The sequence below is a fragment of the Aethalodelphis obliquidens genome, unplaced genomic scaffold, assembly GCF_003676395.1.
Source record: "Aethalodelphis obliquidens isolate GAN/ISIS:26980383/991018 unplaced genomic scaffold, ASM367639v1 scaffold42, whole genome shotgun sequence".
Classification (NCBI taxonomy): domain Eukaryota; kingdom Metazoa; phylum Chordata; class Mammalia; order Artiodactyla; family Delphinidae; genus Aethalodelphis; species Aethalodelphis obliquidens.
The window spans coordinates 12,553,321-12,575,134 of NW_020837986.1; the positions used below are offsets into that span (position 1 = coordinate 12,553,321).

The window sequence follows — 21,814 nt, forward strand, 5'->3', positions numbered from 1 at the left end:
TCTGTCAGTCACCCGAAGGTTTACTTTCTTCCAGGTACCTTGGACTTGGACAGGTGCCCCGTATACATTCTCAAAGCACTTTGTACTTTTTGGCATCATTTCATAATTTCACCCACGCGTGATTTTTCACATGTGTGTGTCTACCTCCCTGACTAAACTCTGACTTCTCCCAGGCCAGGCACTGCATCTGGTTTTGTCACTGTGGTGTCCCAGCACCTGTCAGGGCAACTGCCCCACAGGTGGTACTCAGGATTATCTGTTGAATGAATGTATGAAGGAATTTGTTCATACCCTTCCGAAGGGATTTTTAGGAAAGCGTAGAGAAAAAAGCCTGGTGGAGAAAGCCAGCCAATCCTCCCCACACTCCCCCACCCCAGGTATCTAGGAACCCTCTCCCTACCCTCAAGGCTGGGCTCAGGGGTAGGTGAAGATGCTTTGGGGCTTGCAGGGCTCAGGTCTTAGATTCCAAGGAGCATGTCTTGGTTTTCTCATCTGTCCAGTGGGGATCAGGGTAATTAATACTTATCTCGGGCTGCAAGGGGTCCTTGGGAAGAGAGCATGGGGGTTAAAATGTTTCAGGGGCTGCAGTGATTATCACTGTCTCAATAATCTCCCCCACCAACCTGACCACCTTCCTGCCTGGCACTATCACACTCCTTGCACTTCTTTGGGTCAGTGTTTCCTTCACTCCAGAGTTTCTCCAACTCTGGTCTTTGCGAAGTTGTTGGAAATGCAAAATTCTCAGGTTCTATCCCAGGCTTTTCTAATCAGAGACTCTGGGGGTGGGGCCCAGAAATTGGCATGCCCTCCAGATGATGCTGGTGCAAGCCCAAGTTTGAGCTTTCATTGCTCTGCTCTGACCCAAGCTCTCCCAGAGACACTTGGCCTGCCTGTTCACTTTTCCATCCCCAGTGCCTGGCATCTAGGAGGCATGCCCTAAATATCTTCTGATGCATAGTAACGATGTTAATGATAGCAGCTAGCCATTGGTTGAGGACCTCCAGTGTGCCAGGCTATCTTCTAAACATTTTAAGAGGGTGAGCGCATTTAAGGCGCCACCCCCGGGATCATTTTACGGATAGTGAAGCCGGTTCCGAGAGGCCAAGCTCTGAGCCCAGGGGGAGATCACGCAGGGAATCCCGCGTTTCACCGCTGTGCTGCTCAGCGGCCTGGACGGGGCATAGCGGTCGCGGGTATCCAGGGCTCCGCGAGGGCGCCCCTGCCCCGCCCCACCCGGGGTCCGCGCGCGTCAGCGGCTCGTGAGGGCGCACCCGGAACCGGTCCGAGAGGAGCTCGGCGGCGGCGGCGGCCCGTGGCGAAAGTGCGGCTGCGGAAGCGCGGCGAGGCCGGCGGCGCGAAGGAGGAAGTCCGGGGAGACGCGGGAGCTGGGGGTCTGCGGCGCCGAGCGGACGCCATGGGCCGCCTGCACTGCACGCAGGACCCCGTGCCCGAGGCCGTGGGCGGCGACATGCAGCAGCTGAACCAGCTGGGCGCGCAGGTGGGCCGGGCGACCGCGGCGCGGGATCCGGGCGGGGGCCCCGGAGGGAATGGCGGTTTAGGCCGCAGCCGCCCGCTGTGCTTTGTGGCGGTAGCGGGGCATTCGGGGAGGGGCTGAGGGGAATTGGGGTCTCAGGCCAGTTTTGAGGGCCGAAGGATCTCGGGAGGCCTAAGGCCAAGCTGAGGGATCCCAGGGGGATCTCGGGGACCCAGAAATGGGACTGGGGGACTTCTGGGAGTCCTGGGAACCAGGAGAGTTTGCAGGGTCCTGGAAGGGGGGCTGAGGGGGGTCTTGATGAGGCCGAAGGGAGTTGGGAGAACCGAAGTAACAGACTAAGGGCCTTGGGAGGCTGATGGAGTTTGGGGGAGCCGTGGAATTTGGTGGGCCAGGCGAGGGACTGAGACATTTTGTAGGAAGGCCGGGGATCTTAGGGAGACTTAGCCAGGGGGGTCTTAGCATCTCGAGGAGGCTGAAGGAGCCTGGAGTGGGGGCAGGTCATCAGGGGGTGGGATGTGTGTGTAGGTAATGGCCAGGCCAGAATGGCTCTGGGCAAGCGATGACATCCTGTCCTCATCGCCACTCCCATCCGCCCCAATTAAGGGAGATACTGGTAGTCCCCAAGGAAAGAAACCATGTACCCTACACAGTAGAGGGCGGTTCCTTGATGGTAGTGGAGCTGGCAAAGGCTTTTTCTCACTATTCAGGCTGCAGGTGCCCTCCAGTCAACCTTGACGTCTTCCTGCTCCTGTGCTGGTTGGGATGTCCCTTTCATACCACTAAGTCAGACAAATTAAGCAAGTTAAAATGTCACTTCTCACCACCACAGCAAAGGTGCATTTATTTCCCCCACTGGGTTGTAACTTCCCAGGAGGTGGGGCCCCTGTCTTTCATCTCAGCATCCTCACAACTTATTGTTTTCTCATGAAGTAACACTAATTGTAATGCCAGTCATGTTCTACGGCTTCAGTGTCCAAGAAAAATGAACTGCAAGCCTCAGGTCTACTTTTACATTTTCTAGCAGCCACATTTAAAAATTCAAAAGAAACAGGAAATGAATATAATGTGTTTTCTGTAATCCACTATATCAGAATATTATCATTTCAATGTGTAACCCACATAAAATATATCAGTGAGATATTTCGCTTTTTGGTACTGAGGTTTCTGATTCTAGTGTGTATTTTAAAGCGCATCTGAAATTAGCCTTTTTCAAGTGCTCAGTAGCCACACATGGCCGGCAGCCACTGTATTTTACAGCCCAGTTCTAAGTGCTTTTATGTGTATTAAGTCACCGAGTTCTTGCAACCACCCTAGGAGTCAGGTACTATTACCATTGCCATTTCACAGATAAAAAAAATGGTTCAGGGAAATCAATTGACCTGATTAAGGGCGGTCAACCAGGAAGTGGTGGAGCCAGGAATTCAGGACCGGACACCTGACTTCAGATCCTGGGGAATTAACCACACTAGAATAGAGCTTTGTAGGTGATCTCCTCAATCAGGTAGTTTAGCTTTTACTTGTTTATGTATTGGGGCTTTCTGAAAGATTTCCATTTGGAGAATAAAAAAGATTCTGCTGCTAAAAAACTCTTTTTAAAGCTTCTGGATTGTATGATCTCTAAGGTTACCTCCAACTTGGTATTCTAAAGATAATCCACCTCCTTTAAGGTCAGAGCTGGACTCATTTTCTAACCTTGAAACGCACTTTAAACCTTTACCTTTGTTTTTAATACAGAAAGCTTTTTCCTGATGAGCAACTTACCAGGGGAGTCCTTTGGGCCATTTTTCCCCCTTTACTTGGGTGATCAAACTTCTCTGAGTAGCCACTCTGTTAGCTGAACTTACTTTGAAGTCGGAGGCCCAGGCCTCAAGGAGAAAAAGAATCATTGTATTAACATTGGCATCACCAGTTATTGCTTATTCGGTGGGTATTTATCTGAATGCCTACTGTGCACCAAATAGCCACTAAACCCAGTGAGATTTACAAAGGCTTGATGAATGAGGCCTCTTGTGCTGGGGAAGTTGTGATCTGCTGGGGCAGGTCGGAAAATGGAGACATGGTACAGCACTGAGTGGATCTGCATGTGCTCTCTGATGCTGTGGACAGTCCTAGGTAACGTAATCACTAAAAAAAAAAAAATCACTTTTAGAGTGGTTATGAGAGGATATTCAGAAAAATATAAAGAAGAAAACAAATGGTCTACAGTCTCTCACCTAGCAACACACACAGTTAGAAAATTCAGACAGTATTCAAAGGTATAAAATTAAAAAACACCTATTTCTCTTGTCTCCAGAAATCATTTTGATAGTTTCTCATGTATCTTTATAGAAAAAAAAAATCTGCAATCTGCCATCGTATGTATGGGTATCCTTTCAAAACTTTTTTTACACAAAAGGGAGTGTGATATTCCTTGAAACAAATCTAACATAATTTAACCAGTCCCCTATTAATAGACACTTAAGTTGCTTTCAGTTTTTTATTTTTAAGAACAATGCTGTCAACAAACTGCTTTGTGTGTGTCTGGGTTTACTTTTTAGAACATCTCTGAAGGGTATACTTCTTGCAGTGGAATTACTAGGTCAAAGGGTCTGATTGTTTAAAAAAAGTAGATATGGATTTTGCTAAGTTACAGTCCAGAAAGGTTGCCCCAGTTTATCTTCTCAACAGTGTGCAAGCATGTCTGTTACTTTCACCAACACTGGTGTCATCAGACTATTAGTTTGAAGATCTGATAAGTGAAAAATTGGTATCTCCTTGTTTTGCTGATTCGCATTTCTCATCTGGAATGATCTTGAGAATCTTTTCATATGTTTAACTGGTAAGAGTAGTTAAGATTTTTTTCATGGATATTCATGAGCAGGTGAGCATTCCAGGGAGAGACAGCTATGCAGGTACAAAGGCAAAGAATGGGGAAAGTGTTTAGGGAAGATTTATTCAACAAATACTTACTGTGCACTTACAATAATTAAGGTGTAGTTTACCATACAAAGCTGGAGGAGGAACCTTCTCTGTTAAGACAGGTTTGTGTTCCTTATCAAGATTGAAAATTCTAAGTGCCCCCAGGTGAGGTTCCAAGAGGGAGCCTCAGAACTTAAGAATTTGGGTAGGTCCCTTTCTTGTTGGGAGTGTCCTGGTATCTTGGCAGGGCTTTGAGGATAAGGAGGTTTTGGAAGAGTGGAGATAGGGATGGGGGTCGGTAACAGCCTACAGACCACAGTAGCTTGAGGCCCCTCTTGAGAGGCTGGGATGAGACCACACAAGGAGCCCGAGCCTGAGTGCTAGGCTGAGGCCTGGAAATGGAAAAGCAACTGGAGGCCTTCTCAGTCACCCCATTTTTTAAAAGGCCCCAGGTGGCATAGCAAACACGGTTTGCCAAAGATCTGACAGTTCCACAGATCTGCAGCAAAAATAAATAAATAAATAAAATAAAAATAAAAATGAAAGAAATAGAGGAAAGCACAGTTTGAGGACACATTCTCAAGCCAGTCTTGACTGTTCTTGTTTTCACTATATCAGCATTTGGGCAAGGCTGATACCCAATATCACAAATACTGCAGAAAAACAACCCCTGGACCAGCATTGGTTAAAGTGTTCCCATGGAATATCCATGAAGTTTTGAGAAAGCAGACACCTCTATGCTGTTGGGTGGTGGGAGTGTAAATCTGTGCAACTTCTTTGCAAGGCAATTTGGCAATATTTTCTCAGAATTTAAAATGCATATATCTTAGAGAATAAACTAGTGGTTCCCAGTGGGGAGAGGGGAGGGGGGAGGGGCAAGATAGGGGTAGGGGATTAAGAGGTACAAACTATTATGTAAAAAATTAATAAACTATAAAGGGCTTCCCTGGTGGCGCAGTGGTTAAGAATCTGCCTGCCAATGCAAGGGACACGGGTTCGAGCCTGTGCGCCACAACTACTGAGCCTGAGCTCTAGAGCCCGCAAGCCACAACTACTGAGCCCACATGCCACAACTACTGAAGCCTGCGTGCCTAGAGCCCGTGCTCCGCAACAAGAGAAGCCACGACAATGAGAAGCCCGCGCACCGCAACGAAGAGTAGCCTCCGCTCATCGCAACTAGAGAAAGCCTGCGCACAGCAATGAAGACCCAACACAGCCAAAAATAAAATAAATAAGCTATAAGGATATATTGTACAACACAGGAAATATAGCCAATATTTTATAAAAACTATAAATGGAACCTAACCTTTAAAAATTATGAATTACTGTGTTGTACACCTGGAACTTATATAATGTTGTACTTGAACTACACCTCAACATAAAAAATGCATATATCCTTTTGACCTAGGGTGCATTTTAAGAATATATCTTTTTTTTTTTTACCGCACCGTGAGGTTTGTAGGATCTTAGTTTCCTGACCAGGGATTGAAGCTGAGCCCTAGGTAGTGAAAGCTCAGAGTCCTAACCGTTGGACCTCCTGGGAATTCCCAAGAATATATCTTTTTTTTTTTTTTTTTTTTTAAAGGAAGGATTCTTTTTTTTTTTTTAATTTATTTATTTATATTTGGCTGTGTTGGGTCTTCGTTTCTGTGCGAGGGCTTTCTCTAGTTGCGGCGAGCGGGGGCCACTCTTCATTGCGGTGCGCGGGCCTCTCACTATCGCGGCCTCTCTTGTTGCGGAGCATAGGCTCCAGACGCGCAGGCTCAGTAGTTGTGGCTCACGGGCCCAGTTGCTCCACAGCATGTGGGATCTTCCCAGACCAGGGCTCGAACCCGTGTCCCCTGCATTGGCAGGCAGATTCTCAACCGCTGCGCCACCAGGGAAGCCCCCAAGAATATATCTTATAGACATACATGTCACAAAGAAATATTTGGGAGGATATTCATTGCAGCATCGTTTACATAACACCAACAAACACACCCACTAATGTTCATTTCTAGGGAAATAAATTATGCTAAGTCTTTACCAGTTGAATGTCATGCAGTTGTTAAAAGAACTGGGTAGATTTATATCTGCTGACATGATTGATCTCTAAGATGTAATTGAGTGAAAAAAAGGTGAGGTGCAGGGATTGGGTTCCGTATGATCCCATTTGTATTTAAAAGAAATTAAATGAAAATAAAATGATGGGAAGGCCACAGAGGTGTTAGCAGTAACTACCCTGGGGAGTGTGACTAAGGTGGGAGGGGGCAGGGAGGGAGCAAGACATTTTATTTTATATTCTTTTATGTTAGCTGGGTCTTTTTAAAACCTTCTGCATATATTTTATATTTTCAAACGCTAGTTTTATATTTTAAAATAGAATACATTTTAGAATAAAATAATACAGAGCCTTGCCAGGGGTTTACGTGGAGTTTAGTGTCATGGGGAAAAGGGCAGATGCGTTTGACAGTCATGTTACACGTATAGCTTTGGGGGCTCTGAGCTGAAGTATCTAATGTTTGTTTAAATGTTATCTTGCTTCAGGAAGGTGGCTCTATTGGCATAGTGACTTTAATTGTAGCTGTGGTAATTGCTGCCGTTGGTTTAGCCTCTAGCCTGGCGCTGTACTGGAGGGTTTGCATGTGCCAATTAGTACTGTTCTGGAAGCTATGTACTATTACCTTCATTTTCCCAATGAGGACTGAATCACAGTGAGGCTGAGTGACTTGCCCAGGGTCACATTGGGTGGTCAGCAGAACAATGATGCACATCTGGGTCTTTTAAACGCTTGTGTGTTGATTTTCCCCACTATGCCACACACACTGTGTCCATTGGGAGGGAACATGGGAAAGTAATGACATGTGTCTCAGTCTGCTTGGGCTGCTGTAACAAAATACCACAGACTGGGCAGCTTGAACAGCAGAGATTGATTTCTCACAGTTCTGGAGGCTGGTGATTCCAAGATCAGGGTGCCACCAGATTCAGTTCCTGGTGAGAGCTCTCTTCCTGGCTTGCCTTCACGCCGTGTCTTCATGACCTGTGCCTCACAGAGAGCTCTGGGGTGTCTTCCTCTGCTTACAAGGGCACCAGCCCTATGCGAGTAGCACCCCACCCTTATGACCTCATTTACCTTTGTCACCTCCTCACAGCCCCTCTCTCCAAATACAGTAATACCCTGTGTTTGGTGTTAGGACTTCAACATATGAATTTGGGGACACACATCTATTCAGTTCTTAATAATACGGTACTGATAAAGAGGTTCACATGCACAAAAGAATAAGAGACTCTTCTAAGACAGTGTATAATAACACGTTAAACTTTACTGTTTTGTCATATACTCAACAAGATGTTTATTGTGGGAGAAGGAAACCCAGAAAACATGGATAGACAAAACAGAAGAAAATAAAAATCATCTAAAATCTTGCCACACAGAAGTAACTGCTTTCAAAAGCAAGGTAGAGAAAAAGTTCATATAATATGTTACCATTTGTGAGGGTGAAAATTATATATTTGAATTGACATGTTTGAATAATAAGTATGTGAAAGTATAAACAAAAAGAGAAAAGAAAAAAAAGTAACTGCTGTGAATGTTCCAGTGATTTTCCCTTTCAGGTCTTCTGTGGGGGGAGGTGTTGGAGGGGTGGTATTTAGACCGTTGAGATGTATGTGTGAACGTGTGTGCATACACTCACCATCTCTCAATATGTATCTCCTAAGTATCCCAATAAGATATATGAGTTTTTCAGACAATATAGTGTTACAGATAGATTGACGCTGGTGGTGGGTATTGTGAATATTTGTAACTTTTTTTTTAATTGAAATATAGTTGACATACAATATTATGTTAGTTTCAGGTGTACTACACAGTGATTTGACATTTGTATACATTATGAAATGATCACCGTAAGTCTAGTAACCATCTGTCACCATACAAACTTATTACAGTATTATTCACCATATTCCTTATTCTGTATATTACATCCCTGTGGCTAATTTATTTTGTAACTGTAAGTTTGTACCTCTTAATCCCCTTAGCCCACTTCATACCCCACCCCTTTCCCCTCTGTATCTGTGAGTCTGTTTTTGTTTGTTTTGTTTTTCAGATTCCACATATAAGTGAGATCATATGGTATTTGTCTTTCTCTGACTTATTTCACTTAGCATAATACCTTCTACATCCATCCATGTTGTTACCAATGGCAAGATTTCATTCTTTTTATGGCTGAGTAATATTCTATTGTATATACGTACCACATCTTCCTTATCCATTCATCTGTTGACGGACGCTTAGGTTGCTTGCGCATCTCGGCTATTGTAAATAGTGCTGCAGTGAACATTGGTGTGCTTACATATTTTCAAATTATGAATGTTTGTAACTTTAAGATGATCAAAACAGGTATCAACATCTGTGTGTTCCTCTTCTCTCTTAAGGGGCTGTAGTAGGATGGGATGTGGGAACACTGACCCAGGAGTAGAATTTTACTGATGTTCTGTGTTCTCTTCACAGAAGTTCTCAGCCCTGACGGAAGTACTCTTCCACTTCCTAACTGAGCCAAAAGAGGTAAAGTATCTTGTGTTAAGGAGCGTTCCCGAGTGTGGGCCTACAGTCCTGAGATGCTTAGAAAGTGACGGCCTGGTTTGTGTTGTCCCCTCTCTGCAGGTGGAAAGGTTTCTGGCTCAGCTCTCTGAATTTGCCACCACCAACCAGATCAGTCTCGGGCCCCTCAGAAGCATCGTGAAGAGCCTTCTCCTGGTTCCAAATGGTGAGTAGCCTCTCCCGGCAGCCAAGGCCAGAGACATTGCTTGAACATTCCCTCAATCCACCGAGTTGGCAAGTGTGCTCTGGGCACTGAGCCAGAGCGTTTGGTAGTGAACCAGACATGGGCGGGACTGCAGTCTAGGAAGGGAAGCCAGGTAAACAGATAGCCATAGGAGAGTGTAACTGTGGTCTGCATCCCAGCTTCCATGCCCAGACTTATCTGGTCCTCTGCGTGATAGGTGCAGAAACTGAGAGTAAGAATTTAGAAACTTTTATGACAATTTGACGAAGTCTCTTCAGTCTGTTAATTTTTTAAAATGGGGCTTTTTTTAAACTGTGGTAAAATAATACATAAACATGTAATTGACCATTGTAACCATTTGGGCCGTATATTTTGTATGTGTTTTTTCATTTCATAGTTCTAGGAATTAATTTTCATTGTATTTTACAAAAATATCAGTCCATGATGGATTGAAAAATTTAAAAGATAGGTCTTTTGCTGCAGATAGTTTGAGAAGCAGGGTTTGCCTTAGAGCAATCAGAGAAAGTTTCTAGTCAGAAGAGAGGTGATCACAAAGGTTGAGCTGTAGGGCTGTCCGTAGTAGCACTGTTTATGACAGAGAAAAATTAGAAGCAATCAAATTACCCAGCAGCTGGAAATTGGTGTAACGAGTTGAGGTCCATTGTTAGAGGGGAGCATCATGGTGGTCAAGAATTCAGTTTGAGTTAGTAGGACCTGAGTGAGAGTCTGGGCCTTGATAAGTAGTGTGACTTTGGCTAAGTACCTGATCTCTTTCAACCCCTAGCAACAACCGTCCCCCAGCAGTTGTTCCCCTCCATCTAAGCTTGTTTTTGGTGTGCGCATGGAGTTGTTTTGAAGATTAATGAAGATAACGTAAATAAAATGCTTAGCACAGTACCTCAGCAAAAGGTTGTTCTTATTTTTCAAATTATGTAGTAATTTAAAAAGATGCTGTTGAGGAAAATGTGATGATATGGAAAACCTTTCACAGTATTCTGTTTAATACTGTCTGCCACCGTCCTATTTTTGCATTAAAAAAAAAAAGTTAACTGTGGCTCTATCTGGGTAGTAGGACTGCAGGTTGTTTTAATTGTTTATTTTTAGCTATGTCTTGTCTAAAAAGTTGCAAGAATTAATTTGGCAATTTAATTAAAAGTTAATTTTATTTAAAGAGAGACATGACCTTTGAGCCCAGTCTTAAGGAATGAATAAATGTCAGCCGGGCTGAGAGGAGATAAAACAGCATCCCCAGTTTGCATATTTTAAAAATCAGTAATAAGCTGATCTTCCCAAGATCTCAGCGCAAAGGTGCATTAAAAGTTGGGTGCTTGATTTGTTTGTTCCTGTTGGGCCTTCTGTTATATCTTAGTGCAGATCCTTTCCTTTGCCGTGTTTTGTGATCAGAACATCCCTGAGGTTTCCAGCTGTGAAATTTTATGATCCTCTGTTTGTGCAGTTCTTGCATTCTTTGCCCTCATGGCAGGTTAAAGCATGAGAACCACAAGGCTGGATGGGAACTTGCAGTCTTTTTAACACAGGAATAAATTTTCATTATAAACTTAAAACTGCAGAGCTCTGGAGAGTCAAAGGGAAAATCCCCTTTTACTCTCATCCCACTCTTGTCTCTAGGAATAATCAGACTATAATTTTGGTGTATATCCTTTTTTTTTTTTTAATTTTATTTATTTATTTTTGTCTGCGTTGGGTCTTTGTTGCTGTGCGCAGGCTTCCTCTAGTTGCAGCAAGCGGGGGCTACTTTTCGTTGCAGTGCGCGGGCTTCTCATTGCGGTGCCTTCTCTTGTTGTGGAGCATGGGCTCTAGGCGTGTGGGCTTCAGTAGTTGTGGCATGCAGGCTCAGTAGTTGTGGCTCGCAGGCTCTAGAGTGCAGGCTCAGTAGTTGTGGTGCACGGGCTTAGCCGCTCTGAACCATGTAGGATCTTCCCAAACCAGGGCTCAAATCCGTGACCCCTGCATTGGCAGGCAGATTTTAACCACTGTGCCACCAGGGAAGTCCAGTGTATATCTTTTTATATTTTTATATATAAAATGGTAATAAACCATAGAATTGCTCTGCGGCTTGCATTTTTTCATACCTAGTACATCAAGGAGATCTCTCCACATCAACTTCATTCTTCTGATGCCTGCAGTGTACCTTGGACTGAATGTATCTTCTTTTAGTTAATCCATTTCCTGTTGCTGGACATTTTAGTTCTGACTCTTCACTCTTAGAAACAATATCGCAGTGAACGTCCTTAGAAATCTATGTTCTCAACTTATGTGAGCATTTCGTAGGACAGGTACCCAGAGTGCAGAACCAGGAGTACTTATTCTCTTTATTCTCATTGTCTGGCCTACACCTGTAGGAATGGGGAAACCTGTGAGCTGTTGTGGATACTGGTTTTTCAGGAGATCTCTGTCTGGTGTCCCTGCCTCCATTCTTTCCTGTCCTTCTCATCTCTGCTCCCCACCACATTCCATCCTGCCAGACTGCCTTAATCCCTCCTAATCCTAGCACTCCGGCCTCTGTTCTACCTCTTTCAGAAAGTCTTCCCAAACCATTTCAGTCCATGGTGAGCTCCCCTTCCTCTCAACAACCGAGATAGGTTCTTTTATCTGAAGCTCTCATTTTGGACTATAATCATTTTGTTTTCTGTTGATCGTGCTGTTTTGTGTGTGTCTGTCTCGTGGCCCTAACAGACAGTTCTTTGAAGTCAGGGGCCTGTCTGTACTACTTTCCTAAGCCACAGTCACAAGTAAAGTGAAGACATAGAGCAGGAGCTTTTAGTACATGCTAGGTGAGTTGAGCTGAACTTGGGAGACCCTGTGATCCTCCCAGGGGATGCTGGGTGTATATTCTTCAAGCAGGATTGATTATCAATGTTTATAGCAGACTGCTTTCTATAGATGCAGAGGACACTGAGGTATGCTGAGTTCCAGGGATGGGCTTTGCAAGCTCACTTGGATTTGAGTCTTGGTCATATCACCTAATGTAGCTATTTGGCCTTGGACAAATCAGCCTCTTGGCGCCTCAGTTTCTCATCTGAAAAACGGAATAATAAGAGCAGTCTATGGTGTTGGCATTAGGAATAAATGAGTTAGTACAGTGCTTGCCGAACTTCAACATTATTTATTGATTGTTCAGTTAATTTCAGTCCTTTGCCTCGATATCAGATCATCAGGTAAAACGTTCCTTCCTTCATCTAATGGAGAGGATCTGAATTCACCTCTTGACTATTTAATGTCCCAAAGCTTTTCAAGCTTTTCAAGTTCTAGAATCGAAGTCTCAGGTTTACTGTACTTCTCAGTAGCTCTCAAGAATTTCTTTTACTCTTCTTTTTTGTTCTCATGCAATCTGGCTTTTCTCTTCCTGCAGAGTTTTTCTGCTTGAGTTCTCCATTTCTTCCAGAGCATCTCCTAAGCACCTGAGGTAGCTTGTAAGTCTCTTGGCCTCTTCCTCATCCCTTGGCCTGATGTGCCATTTTCTTTTTCTTTTTTTTTTTTTTTCTGCACTGCACAGCTTGTGGGATTTTAGTTCCCCAACCACAGATTGAACCCGGGCCCTCGGCAGTGAGAGCATGGAGCCCTGACCACTGCACCGCCAGGGAATTCCCAATGTGCCATTTTCTTTTCAGTCCCAAAGGCTGCCATCCCAGAACAAGTTCTTAGCCCTTCATGCCTTGTTACGGCAGCAACATCTCCGCTTCTGTTCCCCCATCCCAGATTCCAGTTTGCCCTGGAGTATAGTACAACTTGGATCCTTGGGCCCTGCTGTTCCTCTCAGCTGTTTATTTTGCATAATAAATTCTGTAGTCCTTAACTTGGCATTCAAGGCCTTCCCCAATCTAGTCTGAAGTGTAAGGCCCTCATTCTCTTCCCCTTCCCTCATCCTGATCCTGCTTGTGCAGTAAGACCTCACTGTAGAAGTGCAGCCTTGTTAGAGCTGAAAGGACCTCGAGAACTCTCCAGATCAGTCTTCCCCAGATTGGTGTTTTCATCCAGAAAAGACTTCAGTGGCCAGACAGGGTCATAAAATACTGTCCCCGCACCCCCCAGCCTTGGAATCTTGGAGATTCACACACACATTAACATATCTCAGGCTCCAAAAAGTCCTGCAGTAAAGCAACCTGCTTAACCAGTATCTTTGAAACAGTTAACCATGGACCTCTTCTTCTTTTGGAGGGGGGGAGGGGGCAGGGGGAGGGTCAAGTAAAAGCTTTGTAAAGTGCTGATCTAGTCTGATCTTCGTCTTGGAGATAAAGAAACAGAGCCCTAGAGAGGGGAAGTGACTTACTTAAGATCTTACAGTGGAAAAGCTGCTGCTAGAACCTCCCTTGATTAGCTCAAAGCTTGTGGGGTTTTTGGTTTGGGTTTTTTTGTTGTTGTTTTTAATGTTTTTCTTTTACTACTTAGTATGTAATTCTTTTTTTTTTTTTTTTTTTTAGTATGTAATTCTTAAAAGCACCTGAGATCAACCTTTATCATCCCATGGATGAATTGCTTCATCTGTGCCCCACTAATTCTCCTCATTGCTCTCCAAACTGGACTATTTTTAAACAAATCTCAGATATCATATCGTTTCATTCAGTTCATTCAGTTCCTAGTTATGTATCTCTAAAAGATAAAGGACGTTTTCCCCCTTATCAAGTCGCTGTGCAATTATCGTATCTAAAATTAAAATATGCAGTCAGTGTTCAGACTTCCCCATTGTCTCGTACATCTTATTTGTAAGTGGCGTTCTCATCAGGATCCCAATAGGGCCCCACCTTGCATTCGGTTCCTAGGTGGCCCTTGTGTGCTCACTTGTCACTGTGGCTCCTTCACAGCTCTGAGACCTTGAGCCACATCACTTAACCACTCTGACAATCAGTTTCTTCAGGAATAAAATGGAGCTAATACTAGTAGCTCATACATTGTTGCAAGAATGGAGAAAGAGGGCAGTCTAGTGGTTAGGACTCGCGCTTTCACTTCCGGGGCCAGGTTCAGTCCTTGGTCGGGGAACTAAGATCCCACAAGCTGTGTGGCGCAGCCAAAAAAATTAAAATAAAATAATTTAAAAATTAAAATTAAAAAAAAACATTTCTTCCCCAAAAATGGAGAAAGATAAATGTAAAGCGCTTGCTTCAGTAATGAGTGGTAGCTACACTGCCGCTGGTATGACGATTGATTGTCATTATCATGAGTTGTCTCCTAGAAAAGATTACAGATAACTTCACAGTAGGGCCATAATTTAAGTGGTTTTTACTTTAATACATTGCAAGATATCTGGCCATTGTGGGTACTCAGTAACTGGTTGTTTTTTAAGAAAAGGTGATAACTCCCTTTCCCCACTCCTAAAGGAGTCTGTCTGGCTGGGCCAAAAAAGGAATAATCAGCACTGAACAATAGTCACAAATGGTATTTAATCAGATGTTGAACTAAGTTCCCCAGGGTTCCTGACCTTACCCTGCTCTGTTACTTTTCTCTGTGGCACTTTTCAATAACACTCTATATGGCTTACCTACTTGTTACATTATTGTTTTGGTCTTTCTCCTCCCAAAAGATTGTGAGCCTCAGGAGAACAGAGATTGTTGCCTGTTCAGTTCATTGCTGTATTCCAGGGTCCAGGTACATCTGTGTACAGTGACCGTGACCTCTGTTTCCCCGTGAACCTTGCAGGGGTGGATTCAGCTGGTCAGCCTTCAGGGTCAGTAATGACTGAATGAATGGGGCTCACTGTGCTCTCCCATCTGCTTCCTCCTCCAGGGCTCTTCACCAAGGCTTAGTTCTGTTGCTTGGGCTTCCCTTATTATACTGAATAAACTTACATAGATTTTGGCTGGAAGAATAGTGTTTGCTAATTTTCCAACTGTTTCCTGAAACCCTCACCCTCACATACACTTCTGTCTTGTCACCCGTCCTATTTGATGGCAGTGGGGGTTTGCCTAAGGCAACTGTTCCAGTGAAAAATGGAGCTCAAGGACTTTTATAAACCATCCCAGATGGTTATCTGTGTTTAAAGGACATTCTCAGATTTCCCCTAGTGACATGTTCTGGTGACTCCAGGCCTGGAGTTCAGAGTTTTCTATCTGACATAGGGTCAAGGCTGCAGGCCTGTCTTGCGCTTAGGACAAAGGAATCACCAAAGGAAAAAGCTGAAAAAGAAGCTAAGGGCTTGAGGCCTACAATGCAAATATATATATACATATGTATATTTCTAAAGTATGGCTCCTGCCTGCCCCAGGTAATGAGGTGACATCAGGACGGAGAGCTTGCTCTGGCCCCTGCAGCTTGGTAGCCTCTGTTGTCAGTCACTGTCAAGGCGTGGCCTGGTACCGCCTGCCCGACAGCATCTCAGAATGACCTGGAGTGGAAAGAGCCTGGGTTTGGGGACCCTCTGGCCTGTAAGCGACTTTCTCTGCCACTTGCCAGCTGTTGTGGCCCTGAGCAATTCATATAATTTTTTTTTTCTTGGCGTGGGGGACATTTATTTTTTAGTTATAGAAAGTACAAGAAAGAAAACAAAAATGGCTCACAATTTCACTGTCTTCACATAAAAAAACCAGCGTGCAGCTAGAACATTTTTAAATGACACAAAGAAAAAGTCCCACCCAGTCCCTTTCCCAAAAGATGTCCACTCTTAAGTTTTTTGTGGATATGTTCAGAAAAAATATGCCTCACATCTGTCTACTTAGCTATAAGATAAGGATATAATTAAAGCTAGAAATAAGAATAGATAATATATACTTCTTTATTTATGCAAAAGGGATTACACTGTGCAGACTGTTCTTACCTTTCCTTTTCTTCTTTCAATTATATTTTGCAAATATAGATTATATTTTAATATAATCTATATTTAAATTATATATAATAATTTATAGATTAAAATATAATTTATATTTTATTTATAATATTTATATAATTTATAATAATTTAAATATAGATTAAAATATATAAATTATATTTTGCAAATATAGCACATCAAGAGCTACCTTATTCTTTTTAAAGGTTGCATAGTATTCCATTGTATGGATCCTTTCATTCAGTATGTGTTTACTGAGTGCCAACCAATGAACGGTGCCAGGCGCTTTTTTAGGAGCTTGGGACACAGCAGTAGGCAAAATGGACCATGTCCTTGTTCTCATCAAACTGACATTTTAGTGGGAAAATGGACAATAAATATGTAACATAAAGTTGGGTAATTGTAAATGCGATGCAGAAAAGTATACTTGAAGAATGGTCAGGGATCCTTTCAGAGGAGGTGCGATTCAAGCAGATTCCAGAATGAAGTGAGGGAGTGAGCATGTACGTATTTGAGGAAATGTGTTCCCAGCAGAGGGAACTGCAAGGGCAAATGCCTGGAGGTAGGAACCTGCCTAGCAAATTACAAGAAGAGCTAAGCGAGGGGAGAGAGCATAGGGTTCTAAAGAGGGCCAGATCCTGCCAGGCATTGTGAGAGCTTTGGATTTTCCTATGAGTGAAACAGGAGCTATTAGAGGGTTTTGAGCAGAGGGGAGACACGGTCTGACTTAAGTTTTAACAAAATCACCTCGGCGCCCAGGCGGTTATGTGGATGCACCAAAACCAACGTACTGTTGCTGACATTTCATCTCTCCTGCCCACGTTGCTGAAGAGCTGCCCACGTAGATCTCAGTGTATTTGGGGGCATAGCTGCAGTTGAGTTCTTGGCAGTGCAGTCGTTGACTATGGATTTGCCAAATCTTCTCCCCCAAAAGCTTGATCATTCTGATCTTTAACTTCCTGGTAAATTAAAAGTTACAATAATAGTCTCCACTTCAGAGTATTTTGGGATCATCAAACAGAATATGGGATTTGAACTGGATATAAACTAAGGAGCAGCGCCCGTGGTAGCCAGGAGTTCTTTGGAGTGTCTGGAATGTAGCCGCCTTCTTGGAGATCTTTTATGGCCAAGGTTTCCTGGGGTCTTGCCTTTTTTATTTCCCGGTGGTTTCCTTGCTCGGTCTGATTTTGCAGATAAAAGATTTCCTCCCTTTGTTGACATGGTTTATTTTGCAGGGGACAACAGCCTTTAGGATTGTTTTTCTGGAGTGCGATGGGGGCGGAGGCTCAGGTTTAGGGTGTTACTTCAGGGCCCTCCCTGGATGGTGGTGGATGTCTTCTTACTCTTTGATTAGTCATCTTCTGGAAGACTAAGAAGTGGAAAATTTTAAAGCCGCTGCCAGATCGTGACTCGAGGCTGTAGCCTGCAGGTTAAACGTTGAGAAGCCCGGATGGCTGGCAGCAGTTTGTTTTCAGGAACTGGGAGGCTGCAGGCAGAACAAAGCGGCTCCCACGGGGTGGGGGGTTCCCAGGGCTCCTGAGGAGAGGTCCTGATAGCCCCTCTGCAAGTGACTTGGGAACTGTAGAGGCCAAACCGCTTAGTCCACCTGGGTTTACTTCCTGAGGGCTGATCTTCTGCGGCAGGCTGGCCAGTATGTAGATGGGAACGGTGTGTGATCTGCCCTGACCAGTGCTGTGGCCCCTGGACCCGTGTGGCTATTGAGCACTGAGGAACAGAATCGTACATTTTCTTTCATTTTAATTCATTAAAAGTTAAAGAGGGGAATTCCCTGGCGGTCCAGTGGTTAGGACTTAGCGCTTTCAGTGCCGAGGGCCCAGGTTTCATCCCTGGTCGGGGAACCAAGATCCCTGCAAGCCTCGTGGTGCGGCCAAAAACAGAAAAATAAATAAGAAGAGCCACGTATGTTCAGTGGTTATGGATCACACAGCGCAGCTCTGGGCTGTTACCCCTGCACCCTGTCTGACCTTGAACTCCCCCACTTGGCTCCAGGAGTCTGTGGCCTTATTTCTTCAGATCAGGTGCCCCATCCCCAAGTCCATACAGTCTTTTCTTTTGGCTCTGACCTCATCCATACTTTCTGGAGGGGCCAACACGTGTGTGGCACAAAAAAAAACCCAAAATGTGCTGCCTCGTTCTCCCGGGTCTCGGGGGCTCCTTCCTCCCCGACTGGACTGAGATGGAGCTGAGTCTGCTCATTCCTGTTGTCATCCTGGTCACTTAGGTTGTGCCCATTAAATACTTACTGCTAGCTGATTGATTGATTTGCCCGCTTTGACTGATTTCTCCCCTCCCTCCTAGGTGCCTTGAAGAAGAGTCTCACAGCTGAGCAGGTCCGGGCTGATTTCATAACTCTGGGTAGGTGACCACCAAGGCTGCTCAGGGTGACAGGCCCTGCAGCCCTTCACTGTGTTCATGTCTCCTTCTGTTCTCTTATAGGTCTCAGTGAGGAGAAAGCCACTTACTTTTCTGAAAAGGTATCATAATTCCTCCTAATCAAGGTTAATTAAGATCGCTTGCTTTTATTTCATGAAAAGAAACAAATGGAAAATGCTGACTAAGGAAAAACCGTCAGTCATCATGTGTCGTCTCCCAGCTTAATGTTTTTCATTTGGTTTCATGCAAATGACAGACATGTAGCTTTTAAACAGCACTATTCAGTGCAACTCTAATTTTTTCCTTCTGATTTGACTGAATATAAATGTCATACAGTTTTTGTTCCAACCTGGATTAAATCTTGGAATAAAAGAAAACATTTAAATTGTCTCCTGCCCCTCTTGACTCCCCCCAGCCCCCAGATCTGTGCACATAGGCCGAGCCCTTCGTTCTGCATGCTTACCACTGTCTGTGTAAAGACTAAACATGCTGTGTTGGGGGCGGAATGAAGAGGGGGGATTTTTTTCCCATTGTTATGACTTTGGCTTTTTGCTTTTGTTCCAGTGGAAACAGAATGCCCCCACCCTTGCTCGATGGGCCATAGGTCAGACTCTGATGATTAACCAGCTTATAGATATGGAGTGGACATTTGGAGGTAACTAGTTAGAGCCAGTCCTGGGTCATTTGGGTGATGTAGGGTTGGGTGGCAGAGGCTTTCAGATGACTTTGCTGGGGAAGAGGTGTCCTTGGTCCCCCAAGACTGTTGGGTCCAGCACCTGCTTCTCTGTGTCGCTGTCAACATTCGGCAGCTCTTTCTATCCACGGGTCTCAAGAAGTTCACTTCCTGAAAAGCACATTCTGCTGTCCTCATACTGGCCCCCACATGGCTTCTGCTGTACAACTTACAAGATTGGGGTCTTCAGGGTGAGTCCTCAACCAGTCACTTACTGGTTTTCTCTTTTGTGTCACAGTGACGTCTGGGAGCAGCGAACTGGAAAAAGTGGGAAGTATTTTTTTACAAGTAAGTCTTCTCCTGATCTCTGAAAATTGGGAGATTTTTGACTTGGTATTAAATCTACATTGGGTTTCTTTAACATCCAGTGCCTTGTGTATCTCAGAGCAATGTGGTCAGCCAAAGATGTAGTCACTAACACGCTTACTTTCAGATTAATAGGATCGGGATATGATTCTTGAAAGTTTGATTATTCATGTAATCGCGGAAATTGTTAGAAGTTTTGGTGGTGGACGATCCAGACTGCTCCCTAGTAACTCTTAAGTGAGATGCTGGATGCTTTGATGTTTACGTGACAGTTCAGGTTTCAGGAATTTCTTTGCCCAGTTGTCATCATTTTAATTTAAATGTTTTCTTTCTCTTTTTCCTTTTTGGATCAGTTAAAGTTGGTGGTTAAGAAAGGAAATCAAACTGAAAATTTATACATAGGTGAGTCCAAATTCCCATTAGAGCTCTTTCCCTTTTTCCATGTTTTCTTCAGTCATTGGGCTTGTGAAGCCCGCCACCAATCATTTTTCCAGAAGAAAAAGTCATAACCAAGCTGTGGAGTCACCATTCTGCTGCCTTTGCTCTCATAAATAATAAGCCATCAGCAGGTTGGAGACCCCACAGTTTGAAGACTTTTAGACCTTTTTGCAAAAGGGAAAGGGTGAGGTAGGAATGGCGAGTATCGAAGAGCAAGAAGCTCTTGCTGTCGGAGCCACGTCTACTGTCCTGAATGTCCCCCTTTCATCCCTTTGTGCTGGGGAGTTAATGCCATTTTAAATCCCCCCCTTCGTTTTTTTTGTGGAGCTGAGAACTTTCTATGTTCAAGGCCTCAGTTCTTTTTTTTTTTTTTTAAGGCTTCAGTTCTTTATTATGATCAATTACCTGTCAAGAACTGCTTAGAGGTACTAAACCAAAAAAGAAAAAGAAAGTCTCCGGGTGGAAATCCATTTTCTTGGATGATTCTGTGGAGTTGGAAACACTCACCTGAAGCTGCATTTTCTCTCCCCAGAATTAACCTTGCCTCAGTTCTACAGCTTCCTGCACGAGATGGAGCGAGTCAGAACCAGCATGGAGTGTTTCAGCTGATTTCTGTCCCCCTGCATCTCCACCTCGCCCCCTCCCTGCCCCCTCCTCCTCCCCGGTGACTGCTCAGAGAGGCCGCTCGCTCCCAGGCCTGTGGCCGCTCGCTCCCAGGCCTGTGGCCGCTCCTTTGGGCCTGCTTGCCTCTTGGGAGCCCAGGTGCAAAGGTTTCTGAAAAACAAAGGATTAAGTACTTAAGGAGCCTGATAGGCTGGTCCTGAAGAGTCTTTGTTGAGGGACCCTCCACAACCTATCTCCCAGGTCACGGTTTAGATATTCAGAGAAGCGATTGCATCTCAGATACAGGGGAGGAAATAAGTTGAGTCACCTCCCTTTCAAAGTTCCAGAGTAAACAAATGGTCTATCGCTCAAGATACGCACTGATGACCTTCCCCCGCAAAAGAACGAGGACTTATTTATGGCTGAGGAAGAGGTGGACTCCATGAGTGACACACGGGGGAGCCCCCAGCGGAGTTTGTAAGTTTGTGGTGGTGGTGCTTTGCTGATCAGTCTTTAGTGGACACCTGTGTAAGAATACATGCTGGGTCTGCTCTGAAAAAAACTGAGGCTTCACTTCAGGTTTTGCCCTGTTGTGTGTAATGAGGTGGGCCTTTTGAGGCGATTTCAGCTTGTTTCGGTTCAAGCTGACCTTCTCTGGTGGTTAGAAGAATAAAAAAGGTTCTGAAGAACAGGTCTGCATCTAGTCCTCTCTATGCATGGATTAAAGAGTCACCTGCCTTTCAGAGAGCTAGTGCTCTTATCTTCAAAAATTATCTTCCTGGGCTTCCCTGGTGGCGCAGTGGTTGAGAGTATGCCTGCCGATGCAGGGGACACGGGTTCGTGCCCCGGTCCGGGAGGATCCCACATGCCGCGGAGCGGCTGGGCCCGTGAGCCATGGCCGCTGAGCCTGCGCGTCCAGAGCCTGTGCTCTGCAATGGGAGAGGCCACAACAGTGAGAGGCCCGCGTACCGCAAAAAAAAAAAAAATTATCTTCCTGATTTTGGTGAGGGCCCTGGGTCTTCAGTGAAATTTGCCGTGGTCCGAAGTGGGAATTCGTAAGATCAGCTCAGGGAAAACTGAGGTTAAAAACATCATAAAAAGCGGAGTGGATGAATGCTTTGTGTTCAGTACCACCCTGGCACGTAAGTTCTCCTCCTCCTACCTCTCCCCTTCCCCTCAGAAATTTTCCAAACTTTTGAGTAGATTATACATGCCCATGATTCAAAAAATACATTGTAGAGTAATTCCTTCTCCCGCCCCACTCCCCACTTACCTAGTTCCCCTCCCCAGAGGGAACACCTGTCATGAGTTTATTCTCTGTTCATGCATTTGCAAATACACAGGCACTGAGTTTGACTTTTCTTCCCACACAAATGGTAGCATACTGTATACACACCGTGTCCTGC

At 44.5% G+C, this 21,814-nt stretch overlaps 1 protein-coding gene across 1 annotated transcript; it reads left to right on the plus strand.

Annotated features, from left to right (window-relative positions):
• Nucleotides 1-1,141: 1,141 nt before the first annotated feature.
• COMMD7 (COMM domain containing 7) lies at nt 1,142-21,099 on the plus strand. The gene is made up of 9 exons (XM_027078604.1): nt 1,142-1,498; nt 8,883-8,936; nt 9,036-9,138; nt 18,254-18,310; nt 18,392-18,429; nt 18,893-18,983; nt 19,300-19,349; nt 19,721-19,769; nt 20,338-21,099. The coding sequence occupies exons 1-9, from the start codon at nt 1,415-1,417 to the stop codon at nt 20,412-20,414; spliced, it is 603 nt and encodes a 200-aa protein (XP_026934405.1). The 5' UTR covers nt 1,142-1,414; the 3' UTR covers nt 20,415-21,099.
• The last annotated feature ends 715 nt before the right edge of the window (nt 21,100-21,814 follow it).